The 15,968-nt window shown below is 29.9% G+C and overlaps 1 protein-coding gene across 2 annotated transcripts in view; it reads left to right on the top strand.

The window, feature by feature from the left end:
• EMC1 (ER membrane protein complex subunit 1) overlaps nt 1-15,968 on the top strand; it is a 104,800-nt gene that overhangs the window by 75,957 nt on the left and 12,875 nt on the right. For both annotated transcript variants that reach the window (XM_075357308.1, XM_075357317.1), the window contains 2 exons: nt 1,206-1,392; nt 9,205-9,402. In XM_075357308.1, the coding sequence (XP_075213423.1) occupies nt 1,206-1,392; nt 9,205-9,402 (385 nt within the window). The remainder of the gene's footprint in view (nt 1-1,205; nt 1,393-9,204; nt 9,403-15,968) is intronic.

A 15,968-nucleotide genomic window follows, 5' to 3' on the forward strand; every position in this document is an offset into this window, starting at 1 on the left:
TTTCTGACCTATAACAATAGTTGCAGTAGTTTTTCAGCACACCTCGAAAATCCACAAAAGCAACGAATAAATTTTTAAGAAATAGGCAATAATAATTATGTGTTTAATTAAGAACATAAATTATTTAAAAACAGATTGTTAAAGATATAAATTATGAATAAAAGTGCTCATGTTAATGTAAACAAGAAAGATAAACCATGAAGCTGTAAGTGAAATGAAATAACAAATGCATTGTGCAGACATGGGCCACTAACTTTTCCTTCATTCCTAACATGTAAAATTGAGCCATAATATAATATTATTAGATCATAATATGGTATGTCAAATATATTTTATTACAGAAGATCTTTAAATTGATAAAGTATGTTCGTAATTTTTATTTCTTCAACTTGCTGCAAGTAGAGTTGAGATCTGGCTCTTAACAACTAAAAATTGTTTTAAGTATGAGTGTGTACTCTTCCTTTGGATGTTCAAATTTTGAAAATTTAAAATGTTTATTCAATATTTATTACTCAATATTTATACATTTTCAGACAAACAGTTAATTCCTGAAATGCTAATTTTTTTTTTCATTTTTTTTGTGTATTTTATATATTTGCAATATAATGAGTGATTCATTACTCATTAAATTATTTGCTTGTTGTTCAAGATCTTATATCCCCAATTTAAGCTATTCATGTTTAACAAGTTATTTACATTGTCTCATTCCATTGAAAAAGTAAAAAATTATGAACATCCTGAAATAGTGTTATTAACCAATGAAGAATTTAATATTAACCAAAGAATTTAGTTTGGGACACTTCATTCAGCCGTTGTTCATCTTGTCCAGTATTACTTCATTATATGGACCTGACAAAAAAGTTTCCTTCAACTTTAAGATAATGTGTCAATTGGAATATTATTTCACTCCAGCAAGCAATGGAATTGCATCTTTAATTATGAATCATCTCGAGTATTTCCTAATTTGAAATTTAACATTCTTCTCTAGATGAAAAATTATACAACGTGATGAGTTATTAAAATTTTCTTATTAGTGTCTGTTTAAATTTTATTAACAAAGAATGTTTACATTAATCAATTTTATTGTTACAAAATAGAAAGGAGTAATCTAATCTAAATTAATTCATTTTTTCTTGATGATAATATTGTATTTAATAATCTTTTTCCATTTAGTTATTGGGTTTGTATTTTGCTGTCTTTTTCAGAATCTAGTTGCTAAAGTTGTTTGGCAAATTAAATTTGCTCATAAAATAACTGGTATAATAAGTAAATGTCCTTTAGAGAAAGTCCATAGTCAAGGTCGTGTTTTAGGTGACAGAAGTGTGTTATATAAATATATTAATCCAAATCTGGTTGCTGTTATTACTCAGGCTGAAGATCCACTACACAAAAGTCAGTATCATTGTAAAAATAATTCTACTTTAAATGAATCTTGTATTCTTTAAAACTTAATGATTTCCTTAATATGTCTTTAGCATTTTGATTTAAGGTACTAGTATATTAACATAGTTCATATAAGTAATTGTGTAAAAACTTTCAATGTGGTTGCGTAAATCGTTAACGACCACGATTGTTTTACTGTTTTTCTGGTTAGATAATCTGACACAATCTCTACCTGTATGAATTTAGTTTGATGTTACTGAATGTTTTGTCATCACCTTGAAAGATATTTATTCATCGAGATGAAATTATATTCCAAAATATTTTTTAATTATTTCCCATATATAAACAATGATTTTTATAGTTTATTATAAAGTAAATTATAATTTGTTTCTACGTTTATTATTTATTGTCTATTAAGTAAAAAGTTATAAATTTTATTCTCTTGCTATCATCTATGATATTTCAGATATTAATTTTATGCACTGATGTATTTTTTCAGAATGATAATGACTTTTTCATTTAAGTAATTAAATAATAAAAATACTTTTCATAATTTAGAGTTAAACAAATTTTTGGGAGAGAATAGATATAAAATATTGTATTAAAAATAAGAAAATGAGTTAGAAAAAACTAAAGGCTTCATCCTAATATAAGTAATCATCCTAATTCAGAGTAATCTAAAGAAATAATAATAATAAAACAATTGGTATCAATTATTATCAATTGTTTATAATAAAACAATTATATGTGATAAAAAATTTATTACATTCATAAACTTAATGTATTATGTTTTATGTTAGCATGGAAAAAGTAATTAATGGAAATTAATAAAAACTATAAAAATATTATGTAATTAAAAAAAAAAGTATTCACTGAAATAAAAAATATTATAAAAACACACCACATACAAGGGTTGTCAGAAAAGTTTTGAACCTCAACATGAAGATGGCAGCACTCGTCAAAAAAAGTTAGGGAGTGTGTTCACGCATGCATTAAAAGGTCTTGCTAAAATTTCAGTCATTTTGAACGCTCAGTTGTTGCTTGATAATTGTTTGAGTAAGTCATTGTGAGTGTTTTTGTGAAAATGTAAAAAATCGAATATCGTGCCATGATTAAATACTTGCATTTGAAAGCCAATATGCCTATGCAAATTAAAACCGAGTTCGATGCTGTTTATGAGAACTCTGTCCCATTTGCCACCATGAAAAGATGGACAGCTGAATTTAAATGTGGTTATACCAGCTTGGTTGTTGATGAGTATTTGGGACAACCAAAAACTGCAACCACCACTGATATTGAAAAAGTTCACCAAATTGTATTGGACTACCAATGAATTAAAGTTAGAGAGATAGCAGAGACTATGGGCATATTATCGAAAGAACGTGTTTGTCATATATTAACTGAAGAATTGGATATGCTTAAGCTATCCGTGCATTGGGTTCAATTTTTGCTCACTTTGGACCAAAAACACATTCAAATGAACATTTCCAAGACCCTGCTGGAGCAGTTTAAGCAAAATGAGTTAGATTTTTTGTGTCGATTAATAATTATAGATGAAATGTGGATCCACCACGAGATGAAGCAGTGGACTGTAAAGGGTGAACCTGCTGAAAAAGGCAAAGACCATCAGCCGGGTAGGTGATGGCGACTGTTTTTTGGAATAGAAATGGAATTTTGTTTACCGATTATCTACAAAAAGGTAAAGCAATAATGGGACAGTATTATTATACATCATTACTGACAAGCTGAAGGTAGAAATTGCAAAAAAAGACCACATTTGAAGAAGAAAAAGAAAGTGCTTTCCTTCAGGACAATATGCCTACTCACACTTAAGACGGTCACCATGGCTAAAATTCACGAATTGCAGTTTGCACTTACCGTATTCACCAGATCTGGCCGTAAGTGACTTTTTCTTGTTTCTTAACCTTAAAGTTTTGCTTGGAGGAAAGAGATTTTCATTGCAGAAGGAGGTTATCGCATATGTAAATGTCTTTTTTGCAGAGAAAGACACCAGCTATTATTTAGAATGGTTAAAGAGGTTAGAGCATTGCTGGAAAGAGTGTATCTACTTGAAAGGAGACTGTTGAAAAATAAAAACTATATTTGACAGAAAAATATGTCTTTTTACGTTAGGCTCAAAACTTTCAGACAACCCTCGTACTATGAAAAATAAATAAAACAATGTTTTTTATGAAATGTTTCTTTTAAACATTCACCTAACATAGAGGTTGACTTGTACACTGGGGATAGTAATATGAAGTAAATTTTCTTTTTATGTCTCATTGTGTATACTCGAGCACTTCCTTTAAGAATATTGAGACTTTTCTTCTTTCTTGTCATATCATTTAATGTATGTTCCCCAGTCTAGAAAAGGCCGCAAGTAGGGAAGTATAAATAGGTTTAAGTTAATGATTAATTCATATTTTTAAGAGAAAGATCAATGAATACTTTCACAATCAAATTTAAAAAAAATAATGAATTTCAATGGATTTTAAGTATAAAATGTTGATGTTCACCAAACATAAATGAATGGCTAACATAAAATGAATTGAATAAGTTTCTTATACCATTTTAAAATTCTTTTTAAAATCAGTATAACATCATTTGATTCAAATGATCAATGCCACTCATTGATTCATTGTATTTCATAACTCTCCTAGCCCAACAGGGCATGGAACAGAGAGGGGGTGATGACTGGAACGTCACTAAGCGGGTGTCTTCCCCCTACAGGGTTGGAATGTATTTCATAACTGTTTGAGATTTTGAAACTGCTGTGCCTTGCAAGTGGTGATATCTACCATATCTGTTCCAAATTCAGAACTGATCATCAGTATTTCTTCCTTCTATCTTTCCTCTACAGATACATATCCCATTATTTGTAAAAAGCTTAGCTACTTCGCATAGTTTCATTTTTTTTTTTAATAATTTTTAGAATTCCTTTATGGTTTGTATACATTGTACAAACCACATGCTAGTCTTCCTTTCTACAAGTTTTTGAACTTTTCCAGGCAAGGGTTATACTGTTGTAATGCTTCTGCATAAATAGAAAGTAGCTGCTATTCAGCTTCCCATTTATTAATTTATGAACCACTTTTTAAGCATGCCCTTGACCAAAAGGTTCTGGATCAGAACCCAGAACCTGTGTAAACAGTTAAATGGAGTACAAAGTCAAAGGATTCAATCAATATTTATAGCTTATTGCCAAATTTATGGCATTTTGCTTTCAAATAAACATGAAATGTTAATAGTCCCCTTCTCCTTAGAAAAAACTGATGATTCCACTGAAACATTGATTCATCAGTGCAGTGTTCTCTAATTAGTGTAGTGATTAGTGTCCAATGACCTGTAAAATATGTCAATTTTAGGCTGCAATTTAAAAAGTTAATTTTTACTTAGGTTATTTCTTAAGTAAAGACTGTTTCATTGTAAAAAAATTTATTCTGAAAACTTTATAAATATTTTTTATTTCTCTTAAACTACATACCCTATACTACTACTCTACATAATCGCCATGAATTAAGCCATTTTTCGTAGCAGTATACCACCTTCAATATACTTTTGTATTCTTCTGCCACCAGTCCATTTAACCACTGATTAACAGCATTTTTAATTCATTGTCGGCTATGAATTGCTTACCACTTAAAACTTCTTTCAATTTCCCAAATAAATAGTAATCAGAAGCAGCTAAGTCTGGACTATATGGTGGGTGATCGTAAATTTCCCACCCAATTATTTTCAGTAAATAACATGTCAGACCCGCAGTATGTGGACATGCATTATCTTGCAGCAGGATGATGCCATCAGTCAGCCACCCATGTCGCCAGTTTTGAATGGCACGCCATAACTTATGTAGAGTTTAGCAGTAGGATTCTTCTGCATTTATAGTCATTTCATGTGGCATGAAAGCAATCAGCAGTATTCCAAACCGATCCCAAAAGACTATGGGCATCAGTTAGCATGCAAATGGCTGTCGCTTGACCTTTGTTGGTAATTGAGGATGACGCCATTCACTTGACTGCCGTTTTCTCTCTGGCGTGTCAGAAAATAAATCCGTGTTTCATCACTGGTAACAATTGAATTAAGGAACTCATCACCTTTTCCTGTGTAGGGCATCAAAAATTCCAAAGTAGATTCCCATTTGGATTTTTTTGTGACGTTCCATTAAGATGTACAGCACCCAACGTGCACAAACCTTTCTGAAGCCTAAATGGGCTTGAACAATGACCAATAACAGCTCTTGAAACACCAGGAAAAAGAAGGGCCAGGTTGGAAATCATTGAGCAACGATCTTTTCTGATTTGATCATCGATGCGTTTCAACAAGTCCTCGGTGATTATGGAGAGCCTCCCCGAACATTCTTCATCATGCACATTAATTCTGTTATCGCTAAACCTTTCACACCATGTTTGAACCTTTTTTCATTCATTACATTATCATTGTACACAGCAACCAACTGTCTATGAATTTCAGCTGGCTAACGTTTTGATGGTTTAAAAAACATATGACTCCATGTATTTCACAGTGGCAATGCACACGTATTCAAAGTTACTACTATGCAAGAACTTACAGACAACAATGCAGTGTATACATTACTAGCATGGCCATGAACGACACAGGTTCGCCAACCTTAAGGAGAGAAATTTCCCAGCAGTCTTTACTTTAGAGATATCCCTCATAGTTGTGATCTATTGGTTTTTGGATTTTTTGGGAAATGCAAGGCTTTCAAAATATTGCTAGAACCTGTCTGGACTCATACAACAACAAAAGATTGAAGTGTTGCAAGTTATATTTGTAAACCAGTAGTTAGAAATAGTGTAGTTGAATGGTTAACCGATTAGCAGCCAGTGGTGAATAAATGAACCTTTTTTTAAACATTCTTTTTCTTTTTTATTTGTACAAAATTTTTCGCGCTTTCTGCAATTTTCCTTTATTTTCTTAGATTTTGTAATCACAAAAAAAAATTATATGGTAATAGGTGTTTAAATTAGCAAGTTTTTTTTTGCATATCAACTTATGTATTTTACTACATCATGTAATCCCTTCCATGTAAGGTATATAATGAACATGATATGCTTGTTAATAATAGTATTTATATTTCATTGGCTTATTTAAAGGATGCTTTCATTCATCAGTTCATGAAAATTATTTATTTTGAAAACTGATAATGAATACTAGTTGTTAAAAATAACAGTGCAGTGATGCACCTTTGGCTTAATGGAGTGATGAATCTTGTGCTAGGCGTGCAACATATTATTCTTGCATCACAAATAATAAGTTCACAATCCTGCATTGTATTATTTTTATATTTGATTTTTAAAATTTTTGTTTGCCTATCATTTTATCGCATTGATATATATACAGCATTTTCTTTAGTCATTACATTTTGTTTTGATTTTACTATTTTTAATTTCTCAAAATGGTACCGCTGATATGTTAAATGAATAAATTAGCAATTAATGTAATCCACCTTACCAGCACATTGATATGTACTCTAGATCTTTCAGCTTACTTGGAAGCCAACATAAGGAGTTAAAATTAATACATTTAAAGGTGGATTATATTAATTGTTAATTTATTTACTATTTTTTATAGAAATCATTACTTTATAAAATGTTCAGTTTCTATGACTATGTGCTCAGTCAATTTCATATGTTAGTGAAATACTGTTTACTTTATGATACCCATGCAGTGTATTTAAAAGCATTAACCTTGTTTTATTGAAATGTAAGAATTTGTTAAAGTGTAAAATTTTGCAAAACCATTGACACTTGAAGAATTGCATTGCATTTTAGAAAATGATAATATTTCACAAGCAATTGCCATCGATGCAAGTTGTATTCCACCTAAAGTTGATGAACATACTGACAGAGAAGATATTGATGAAAATTTGCTAAAAGAGACCCCTTCGACAGGTATGACCGATATATCAGATACATTTGAAATTGATTTGCATACTGAAAAAGACATTGATGTTCAAAAATCCAGTTGTAAATAATTAAGAACTGTAAACCTAAAAGCTTGTGGCATCATCTGGCACTATCAGAGAAAATAGGCTTCCTAATTGTCCATTAAACAGTTCTAAGGAATTGCAGAAAATGAATACAGATACATTAGATAAAAAACAAATTTTACAGTTGCTAGATGGAATGCTAATGCACTGATGACAGTTGCCAGTAACTACAGTGGCATATATCCATTATCAAATATGAAAAGTTACAGCTGAAAAGAAAGAAAAGACACCATTGTTGCCCAGCCATTAATGATAGCAGAATATACTAAATGTATGGGTGGTGTTGATTTCCATGACAATGGTATTAGAAATTATAGAATTTCAGTGCATGGAAAAAATTGGTGGTGGCCATTGTTTACAAATAGCCTTCTATATCTTGTAAATTTGAAAATGTATGTTTGTTGCATTTTATGTAATTGCGTTATTTGATTTTGTTTTTTATATTTAAATGCTTATAAGTAAGTATTCCTTAGAAAAAAAAAGATTTAAGGAACACTCAGAGAAGTATTAGAAATTAAAAACACAATTCTTGAAAAAAATACATATAATAAAACACAAAAATATTAATATTATAAATGAACAAACAAAATTAGAATATGATGAATGGATTCAGCAAATAGTAGAATTTGTATAATTTAAAATTCATCCAATAGATAGCTTTATGAATTATTATGAATAAAAACCTCTTTATGTTATCAGTTTACAACCTAACCAGAAAAACACAACATTCTTCTCTTAAATTTTTGTAATTTATTTTAATTTTTACATCTGATGAAGCAATGTGCATCATGAAAATGGTAATGTTAAATATTTTAAAAAGAAGCAGTAAATGAATATTTTCATTTTTATTATTATTGATAATTTTTTTTTAATATGTATAATTTAAATTTGTTGCTATTGATTTCTAATAATGAACAACTTAAAAGATAATCATTTTACCACAATATTTTAAAATTATTATTAATAATTCAAATAGTATCAAGAAATTATAATGAAAAGAGTATAATATGTGTGCTTCAGTTTTTTTAATTTTTCAGAAATGTCTCAAAGTGTATTTTTCTGATTATTTAAGCGATACTGAAAATAAAAATAATGAAAATATTTGCAAAAATCTTAAAAAATTCTTTAGTACTGTAAAAAACAGTGTTATAAACAGCGTTATGTATGTTGTAGTAAATAGCCCTCTTATTTTGGGCTTATATTGTTATATATTATTTCTACAATATAATAATTTTTATCCCTCTTTCACTTTTTTCAAAAATTGAAGTTGGAAATTTATTATTGTTTATTGTATGTTCTTTAAATGGTTTAGCTGATACATACTCTTGGCAACACAATAATCAATTTACTTCTGCCAAAGTCATATTGTGGGGCCGGTTTTTGGGTAGAATAGAAAAATATGGGTTTTCTGAAATTAACTTTATAACAAAGATGTTTTTTTCTTATACCAATGAGCACTTTTATGAAGAGAACAATAATAAGAGAGTTATCCTATCAATATCATATAAATATCATATTTTTCTGAAAATTTATGATCCTTAAATTTTGCATTGCAAATCTACACGGTAAGTCACTGATAAAGATATTTGCTCAATAAAAAAAAAAACAATTACAGATTTGTTTTAAATAAATATGTAATTTACTGAGATATTTTGAAGTTTAACTTATGAAAAATACTTATCACCCCTTTTTTAGTGTTTTAAAAAAAATGTGGATTGATTTAATTTAGTGTGCAAAGAAATATATAAAAATATTTATATGAAAAAAGTAATTAAAAATTGTTTTTAAAGTTATTCCTTAATCATTTTCAGATGTATTAAGTATTCATCTAATTGATATTGTAAGTGGCTCAATAATATTTTCAGTGGCTCATAAGAGAGCTACTGAACCTGTGCATTTGGTTCATTCTGAAAATTGGGTTGTATATAGTTACTTCAGTGATAAGAGTCGTCGTACTGAGATTGCAACATTAGAGCTTTATGAGGGCAAAACTCAAAGCAATACTACAGGTATACTATAATAATTATAATAGTAATTTGTGTTCATTGCTATTATAGTCAGAACATCAACTTGATTAATTAAATTACTTAATTTCATCAATTTGTAACCATGATCAAAAAACTCAACTTGCATGCATGATTTTTTATTTTGGAGAGGGAGTTACTTTGGTGGTATTATGGTAATTCTTTCAGATAATTCAAGTGGAAGTTCGTTTTCTTGTTTCATTAAGATTCATGTTTTTCACCTTTACATTTCATGCGTGCAATATTTTTTTATTAGGCTGTTATCTATATTTTAAATGTAACTAATAAATGAAAAATAACATAATTTTTTTCTCAATAATAAATAAAATAAAATTTTAAAAAATTAAAAAGATAAATAATACCGTTCAATTATTTCATAACTTTTAACATTTTGAAGTCAGCAGCAAATTAAGAGTTAGTAAAAAAAAAACCCCTATACTCTCAGTATTTTATCTGTTTTTTGAGACATTCATAATAGATTCAAGTATTTAACATTTTATTATTAATTTTATCATCAGACACAAAAATGAAACTGTTAGTGTATGATGTAGTGAGTTATTCAAATAAATTCCTTCTGTACATCATTAAGAAACCAAATGTTAGTAGTGAAGCAAAAGCAGAACCATTATAATAAACCATTAAATTTTCTCTTTTATACATTGAATTTTTTTTTACTGTCTGTTATTACTGTTTTTACTATCTGTTATTACTGAATGATATTTAAGTATGGAAACGGCTTTATACTACATATCTGAAGGGTATTTGGAGGCAAAGATATGGGGTTTTACATAGTTTTATGGTTGGTTTTTAATTTTTATCTGCCATCTTGAATCAAAATTAATTTTATTAAATAGGAAGGTGGACATATGACACATGATTTCAATTTAAAATTATACAAGAAAAACAACAGTGAAATCCGTTTTTTTGTTAATGCTTTCATTATCAAGTTACAAGCATTCAAAGTTGCAGTGATGGAAAAATCGTGTTAGCAATAAAATGAGGTAAAATGCACTGCATGGAACAATTTTATTGCATTTTACATTCATAATTCATACAATAACAAACTTTAAACAGTGCTATAATGTTGATGATGATAATAATAAACAATAACAAATAATTAACAACAACAACTGACATTATTTACTTTAAATATTACAATATATATTTTAAAATTTTAGGTTAATGTTTTCTATCATAAATTTCGAATAAAATAAATTTTGAAAACATACAATTTTATAATAAATGTTCAAAATGCTTCCCTTCTACAGTTTGATAGTGTGCTAATCTCAAGTAATATCTGTTTACAACTTGTATCATGACTGGTGGTACATGAGTAGATTCATCAATTATTCTTTTCAGTTCATCTATGTTTGCAGGTTATTTTTTGCAAGCATTATGTCTCAGCTACCCCCAAATAAAGCAATCCAGAGGAGACAGGTCTGGGAACTTGACAGGCCATTCTACGGCTCCTCTACAACCTATCCAATGATTTGGAAATTGTTCATTTAAAATTTGCCTTGTCATTAGATAATAACAAGGTTGAATTCTTGTCCAATATTTTCCCGGATATTTGGTAAAATCCTATTGGCTAACAAGTTGCAGTAAGCCTCTTCTGTAAGATTGTCATCTAAATAAAAGGCCCTACAATATGATGACCAACAATTCCCGCCCAAACGTTCACTTTCTGAAGATGCTGTGTATGAACTTCCAACATCCATCTGACATTATTATTGCTCCAATATTGATAGTTTTGCTTATTCACATGGCAGTTTAACATAAAAATCACTTCATCAGTAAATATTGAAGTAGAAAATTTGCGTCTTTGTTTAATTTTTGAATATTACTTTTTTTGTCTTCAGTCATTTGACTGGTTTGATGCAGCTTCCAAGTTTCCCTATCTAGAGCTAATCATTTCATTTTGGTGTACCCCCTACACCCTACATCCCTAACAATTTGTTTTACATATTCCAAACGTTGCCTGCCTGCACAATTTTTCCCATCTATCTGTCCCTACTATATCAAAGCAACTATTCCAGGATGCCTTAAGATGTGCCTATTTTTGTTGTCTGTCTCTTCTTTTAGCTATATTTTTCCAAGTGTTTCTTTCTTCATCAATTTACTGTAACATTTCTTCATTTACCACTTATCCACCCATCTGATTTTTAACATTCACCTATAGCACCACATTTCAAAAGATTCTTATCTTTTCTTCTCAGGTATTCCGATCATCCAAGTTTCACTTCCATATAAAGCTACACTTCAAACATATACTTCCAAACATTTTTTCCTGACGTTTAAATTAATTTTTATGTAAACAAATTATATTTACAACTGAAGACTTGTTTCACCTGTGCTATTTGGCATTTTATATCGCTTCTGCTTTGTCCATCTTTAGTAATTCTACTTCCTAAATAACAAAATTTTCTGTCTCCATAATCTTTTCTATTTCTATTTTTACATTCAGTGGTCCATTTTTGTTATTTGTATTACATTTCATTACTTTTGTTTTGTTCTTGTTTATTTTCATGAGTTAGTTCTAGCGTAGGACTTCGTCCATACCGTTCATTGTTCTTTCTTAATCTTTTTTTACTCTCAGCTAGAATTACTATATCATCAGTAAACCATCTTTATCTTTTCACCTTGCACTGTTACTCTGGATCTAAATTGTTCTTTAACATCATTAACTGCTAGTTCTATGTAAAGATTAAAAAGTAACGGGGATAGGGATCATCCTTGTCAGACTCCCTTTCTTATTATGGCTTCTTTCTTATGTTTTTCAAATATTACTGTTTCTGTCTGGTTCCTGTAAATGTTAGTAATCATTCTTCTATCTCTGTATTTGAACCCTAGTTTTTTTAAAATGCTGAATTTTATTCAGTCTACATTGTCAAATGCCTTTTCTAAGTCTATAAGTGGCATGTGTGTTGGTTTTTTTTCTTTAATGTTCCTTCGGCTATTAATGTGAGTGCTAAAATTGCTTTCCTTGCCCCTGTATTTTTCCTGAAATCAAACTGGAAGAATTGAGAGGAGAGTGGAAGAAGTGTTTTCTTCCACTCTCTTCTCAGTTCTTCTGTACAAAATTCTAGTTAAAATTCTTTATGCATGAGTAGTTAAGCTAATTGTTCTATATTCTTCACATTTATCTGCTCCTGCTTTCTTTGGTATCATGACAATAACACTCTTTTTGAAGTCTGATAGAACTTCCTCTTTTTCATAAATATTACTCACCAGTTTGTATAGTCTATCTATAGCTTCCTTACCTGCACTGCTTAGTATATATATCAGCTCCAATAGACTCATCAGCTGCAGTATATCCTCTGATATCCAAGGTTTTCTACCATTTCTGTTTGTTCTGCCTAAGTTTTCTTCTGCTGATTTAAGAATTTTCTTTTTAATATTCTTCCATTCTTATTCTATATTTTCTACCTTATCTTTTTTACTCAGACCTCTTGCAATGTCCACCTCAAAAATCTTCTTTACCACCTCCTCTTTCTCAAGCTTCTCTAAATTCCATCGATTCATCTGACACCTTTTTTTCAGGTTTTTAAACCCCAATTTACATTTCATTATCACTAAATTATAGTCTAATTCAATGTCTGCTTGGATATGGTTTGCAATCAACGAGTTGATTTCTAAATCTTTGCTTAACCATGATGTAATCTATCTGACACCTTACAGTATCACTCAGTTACTAAATTATACTTCATCCCATACTCAATAAGTCGGTCCCCTCTTTCATTTCTTTTGCCCAGCTCGTATTCACCTACAATATTTCCTTCCTTGCCTTTTCCGATGCTTTCATTCCAATCTCCAACCATTATTAAATTTTCATCCCCTTTTAAGTGTTTAATTGCTTTGTCAGTTTCTTCATTTACACACACCTCATCGTCATCATCATGGGCATTTGCAGGCATATAGGCATTAACAGTTGTCAGCTTAGGTTTTTATTTTATCCTGATTACAATGATTCTATTGCTAAGCTTTTTGAAATGTTATTTTTTAATTTTCTGGTGACCTCTCCTTAGCAGTCTCCACCTGGAGATCCGAATGGGGGACTAGTTTACCTCCAGAATATTTTACCAAAGAAGGCGCTAACATCTTTGTTATATGAAAATATAGAGAGCTGCATTTTCTTGGGAAAAAAACCGCAGTAGTTTTCCATTGCTTTCAGCTTTGCATTACTCAGAAGATTGAGTGGCTGTGAGATTGATATGGCCGTTTAAGTCTTCCTAACCTACATTCTTGACAGTTACTTTAAGAACTGCTGCCCTCCTTCAGGAATCCTTCCTTAGTCTGGTTCTCAACAGATACCACTCCGATATGGTTTGCACTTTCAATCCAGCTTCATTTTTTAAGAATTTCCAGTCGATTTGTTTGATTTATGATAAAACAAATATCAGCTGATATTAATGCTGGAAGTTATTTAGAAAATAATATCAGTTGATGTAGCTGTTCAGTCTGTTGTTAATTATTAGTTATTTATTATGAATATTATAACACTGTTTAAAACTCATTATTGCATGCATTGTGAATGTAAAATGCAATAAAATTGTTCTTGCAGCGCATTTTACCTCATTTTGTTGTTAACGCAATTATTCCACCATTGCAACTTTCATGCTTGTAACTTGATGATGAAGGCATTAACAGAAAAATGGGTTTCACCATTGTTTTTATTGTATAATTTTAAATTGAAATCATGTGTCATATGTCCACCTTCCTATTTAAAAAAATTCAATTTGATTCAAAATTGTAGACAAAATTTAAAAACCCACCATAATGTAGGTATTGTTTAACTTTGTAGAGTCATTTCTTTCTACCTACAACCACCTCTCAGTTATGCAGTATAAAGCTGTTTTCATACTTAAATATCACACTGCTTAGTTAGTTATTTCTTGTAAACACTTGGGTATTATTGAAATAAAATTTATTTTTAAAATTCTGAATTATATTACATGCAATTTCTTAATCTGAAGGAGCCAAAAAAAATTGAGTTATCAGTAACTTTGGGTTATTGAAGTATGGGTACTGGTAACACAAACAGAACAGAACAGAGCAGAGGAGGATAACTTCAACAATATTTAATACAATTTTTTCCCAATATTTAGCATATATGGTAAAATAGATGTGAGGAGGAGGAGATTGTGATGATTTAGTATATGTATTATACAGCAAATCAGTTTTTATCAGTTTCTGATGTTCACTAAAAGGTCAGATTTTAAATTTCAAGTGAACCCTACATTTGTTGAATTGTACCTCAACCAAGGTGTACGTTTCAGTGGGGTGTGGAGTACCTTTCAACAAGTAATTAAGAATAACTTATTTTACTTCAAAAAGAAAATAAATTTTATTGAAATGTAATATATGTACAGAAAAATAAAGTAAAATTGAATTAACACATTGCAAATGGATGAAATACTACAGTTATATTCAACCTATTCACTTAAAACATAATTTTAAAGATATACTGTTATTTAAATTTTACATTATTTTATTTTTAACCGAGGAAAAATTCACAGGAAGTACCAGTGAAAAACTAGTTTGAGAAATTTCTCCACATATGTGTGGTTGAAGAAGTTTCATTTTAACTTTTTTCCTTTCAGTACAACTAACATCTTTTTTCAGAGAACAAAAATTTCCAAGATTCTCCCTTCCTTCACATGAATTTCACTCTGTAATTTTCTTCTTCTTTGTCTCATCTACTTGTCCTTAAAAAATAACTACTTTTCTTTCTTGCAAACTCTACAACTACAAAATCATTTTTGTATGTGAAATCATCTCTTTCATAGCTCATATTTTCTTCAAATTCTGATGTCATAGAAATCAAAAGATGATCTTAATCTTCACATTCAAATTCATCTTTAAGGCACTTTTCCACTCTCTCTACCAGAAGATTCATCGAATAAAACTTTTTTTTATAGGTTTGCATTTCATTTTCTTGCATATTTTCTCAGATTCGATCCTTACAATTAAATTTGACTTTTTTTCATAATCTTTTCAGGGTTTCCTTTTAATTTGATTTTTCTGAAGTTTCAATCAGAATTTTTGATTTCTTTTTTCTCTTCCCCGTTTTTAGTTCTTTCAATTGCTTCAAGAAAAGGCCAGATATCTTCAGGTGTTAAAATTTCTTTATGTTAAGGCTTACTTGTTTTTGAGATGTTTAACTCAATAAGTCTGCAGCAGGGGCTTCGTTGCTTGTTGTAGGGTGAGTTTTAGTTGTGTAATGTGCTACAAGTGAAAAATCAACTGTAGGGGATAGATCCTGTTGTAAGACGGATGGAGTAACTAGAGAGCGTGCAAGGATCAATGGTGTTATAGGACTGGTGGTTTATAAGTAGGTGCAGTATTAGGCTTAACATTAGACATTTCAAAATTTCATCTGTAAAAATTAAAGAGAAAGTGGCCAAGTACCAGTTACTTTAAAAGCATTAGTAAATTTTTTTCACTGTAAATGAAGAAATGTAAGCTGTGTTCATTAATACAGCTAGATTGTGAATGGTAATTGCTTTTACAAGATTTGATACTACCCAGTCATTCTGTGCTACTTTCAGTTT

The sequence above is a fragment of the Lycorma delicatula genome, chromosome 1 (genome assembly GCF_047948215.1).
Source record: "Lycorma delicatula isolate Av1 chromosome 1, ASM4794821v1, whole genome shotgun sequence".
NCBI lineage: Eukaryota > Metazoa > Arthropoda > Insecta > Hemiptera > Fulgoridae > Lycorma > Lycorma delicatula.